This window comes from Arachis ipaensis, chromosome B04 (assembly GCF_000816755.2).
Source record: "Arachis ipaensis cultivar K30076 chromosome B04, Araip1.1, whole genome shotgun sequence".
Taxonomy (NCBI): Eukaryota; Viridiplantae; Streptophyta; class Magnoliopsida; order Fabales; family Fabaceae; genus Arachis; species Arachis ipaensis.
This window is the reverse complement of record NC_029788.2, coordinates 12,079,904-12,082,697: the sequence shown is the minus strand read 5'-3', so window position 1 is coordinate 12,082,697 and position 2,794 is coordinate 12,079,904. Positions and strand designations below refer to the sequence as shown.

The following is a 2,794-nucleotide window of genomic DNA, read 5'->3' as shown; positions in this document are numbered from 1 at the left end:
TTCAAATTGATCTCCCAAAGTTTTGTCGAACCAAATTAGCACCTCGTTTTTTTAGAAATTAACGTCTCACTTTTTTCTCTCATATATTTAAGATACAAAAATCCCTAAAAATCAGTATATTTAAATTAGAATAAAAATTCCCTAAAAATAAAAAACCAAACCCTAACAAACTAATCTAACAAATCAAAATCACCAACCCTATCAAAAAATGCTGTGTACTCAAACGGTTTCATATGATTGAGAATAGGAGACATATACTTTTGAAATGTTGTGCACAGTGCAATCAGACTTAAATTACAACCCAATCAATAAAGGCATGTGTTATGCTGCTCGATTGAAAAGAATTTGATATAATTTTTTACTAACAATTACAGACTTTGATATTGAATGATGTTTGCATAAAGAATTAACTTTGGACATCTTTTTTTAATTTTTCACTCATCTAATAATATATGAGCCATTCAGCACCTTAGCTTATTTTAGAGCCAAAGAAAATTATTAAAAAATAACACAATCGCATATATGCATAATTAAGTGCATTATATGGCCACACTGCGGAGAACGACAGTTTCAATAGTGAGACCAGGACCAAAGCCAAAAAGCACACCCCAATCAAGTCCTTCTCCGGTAGTTTTAAGTCCTTCTTCAAGAGACCTCTTCCTCATCAAATCCATAATGAAGAACACACAGGCACTTGACATGTTACCATAATTGCTAAGCACATCTCTAGTGGCTTTCATCTTCTCTGGCTTCAAGTTCACCTTCTGTTCAACCTGGTCCAAAATTGCACGCCCACCAGGATGTGCAATCCAAAATATTGAGTTATAATCAGAAATACCCAATGGATCAAAAGCTTTATTGAGCGCGTCATTGATATTTTGCGAAATAATATCAGGAACACTCTTGTTAAGATAGAATGTAAGTCCAACTTCACGAAGGAGACCACCGATGGCTCCATGGCTGCCAGGGACAAGTTTTTGATCGGTCGAAACAAGCTCAAAGATAGGCTTCTCAACCTCTGGCACAGGATCAGAACCAATGATAATCGCAGCAGCTCCATCGGCAAACAATGCTTGTCCTACAAGACTATCCATGTCTGTCTCACTAGGACCGCGGAAAGTGACTGCGGTATTCTCAGAACAAACGATAAGTACACGAGCATCCTTGTTGTTTTCAGCCAAGTCCTTAGCCAAACGAAGGACAGTGCCACCAGCGAAGCAACCTTGGTGGTACATCATGTACCTCTTGACGCATGGGTCCAGCCCTAAAAGTACGATGAGTTCGTAATCAACGCCAGGCAACGCAACGCCGCTGGTGGTGCAGAAGATCAAATGTGTGATCTTAGACATTGGCTGGCCCCATTCCTTGATGGCCTTGGTTGCAGCCTCTTTTCCAACTCTTGGTACCTCCCTGATCATCATGTCTTCTCTTGCATCCAATGACGGTGCCTTGTATGCACACATGTTAGGATTTTCTTTTAGTATCTCTTCTGTTAAGTACATATGTCTGTTCTTGATCTGTGTTCTCTCACCTGAAATAAAAATGTGTAATTCACATCCATCATTACCTTTGATAAAGTTTAGAAAATGATATATATAGTAATAATGTTAATTTTTTGATAAATATTAAATAAAATAAAATTAAAATACTTAATTAATAAAAATACATACAAATGCGCTGAAACTTCTTCTTAAGATCGGTCATATGCTCACTGTTGGTGACTCTAAAATAATAATCTGCATATGTACTCTGATCAACACAGTTTGGTGGATTTGCTGTACCAATCGCCAATACAGTTGCAGGGCCTTCTGCCCTTTGAGCCATGCGGATCTCACTAACGGCCACCATCTTTTCCTAGCTGTGTTCTTTGGGACAACAAAGCTTAGCTATGTTCTTTGGGAGAGCAAACTTTAGCTATGTGCTTTGTATTTTGGTGAAGACTTAGGCAGAGAGAAGGGGAATATTTATATGCATGAGTAGGGGCATATGTGGAATTAAATGGGGGAATTGGAACTTACATAGAAAACGTGCTAACTCAAAGTGTCGTAATGGTGACAATGATTATTATTTAATTAGTTAACTTCAAAAACGAAGTATTCTGACTTCTTGGTTGTTTAATTGTTTTGCTTTGACTTTGATTGATTGATTGTGCATGTATCATGTTACATATATTGTGTAGTTTTAGTGTTATTTAATTCATGATATTGTGTGGATGGCGGACTAGATCGGCGGCATATTTGTTTAGAGATCTTTTCGTCTTTAGTGGTTGATGTATGGGTCCATTTTGTGTGGTTGGTAGAATATAGTATTTGTTATTTCTTTTAATTTCCTCTTTTATCTCATGTATGCAAACAATCATATTATAGAAATCTTTTATTTAATGTCTGGCGACTCTGTTTATTTACATTACATATATCTAAAGTATGAAGGATATGAATAAGTGCATCCCGTAGGTAGTTGGGCACACGTGCTTATTACCATGCATTACATCCATGTCATGTTGAAATTAAATATCTTCGAAGCAAAAATATGTGTGTGATTTATTAACTAATAGTGTACTTATAGGATATTTAATTATTTATAATTAAGGTGATCTTATTAAATTTCAATATTGAAAGCCGATGTGTTTGACTGGGTGTAAGAGGAGTTTGGTGGATGACACTGGAGTCTACCACCATATATGAGTCTGGTCTTTAGTTAATTAGTAGTCCTGTTTGAACAAATAAAATAATAATATAATTGACTATATTATTTTATACTACTAAAATTTTTATTACTATAGCCACTCTCATCT

At 35.8% G+C, this 2,794-nt stretch overlaps 1 protein-coding gene across 1 annotated transcript; it reads right to left on the bottom strand.

Annotated features, from left to right (window-relative positions):
- On the bottom strand, positions 287 to 1,958 carry LOC107638918 (stilbene synthase 3). Its single transcript, XM_016342315.2, has 2 exons — positions 1,671 to 1,958; positions 287 to 1,531 (listed from the first exon to the last, which is right to left on the bottom strand). The coding sequence occupies exons 1-2, from the start codon at positions 1,846 to 1,848 to the stop codon at positions 540 to 542; spliced, it is 1,170 nt and encodes a 389-aa protein (XP_016197801.1). The 5' UTR covers positions 1,849 to 1,958; the 3' UTR covers positions 287 to 539.

Bases quoted from the DNA above. Each gene is read 5' to 3' on its own strand.
- LOC107638918 (XM_016342315.2), bottom strand. From the start codon at position 1,848: ATGGTGGCCGTTAGTGAGATCCGCATGGCTCAAAGGGCAGAAGGCCCT. The intron at 1,532-1,670 runs GTATGTATTTTT...TTTTTATTTCAG, and splicing joins GAAGAAGTTTCAGCGCATTT to GTGAGAGAACACAGATCAAG.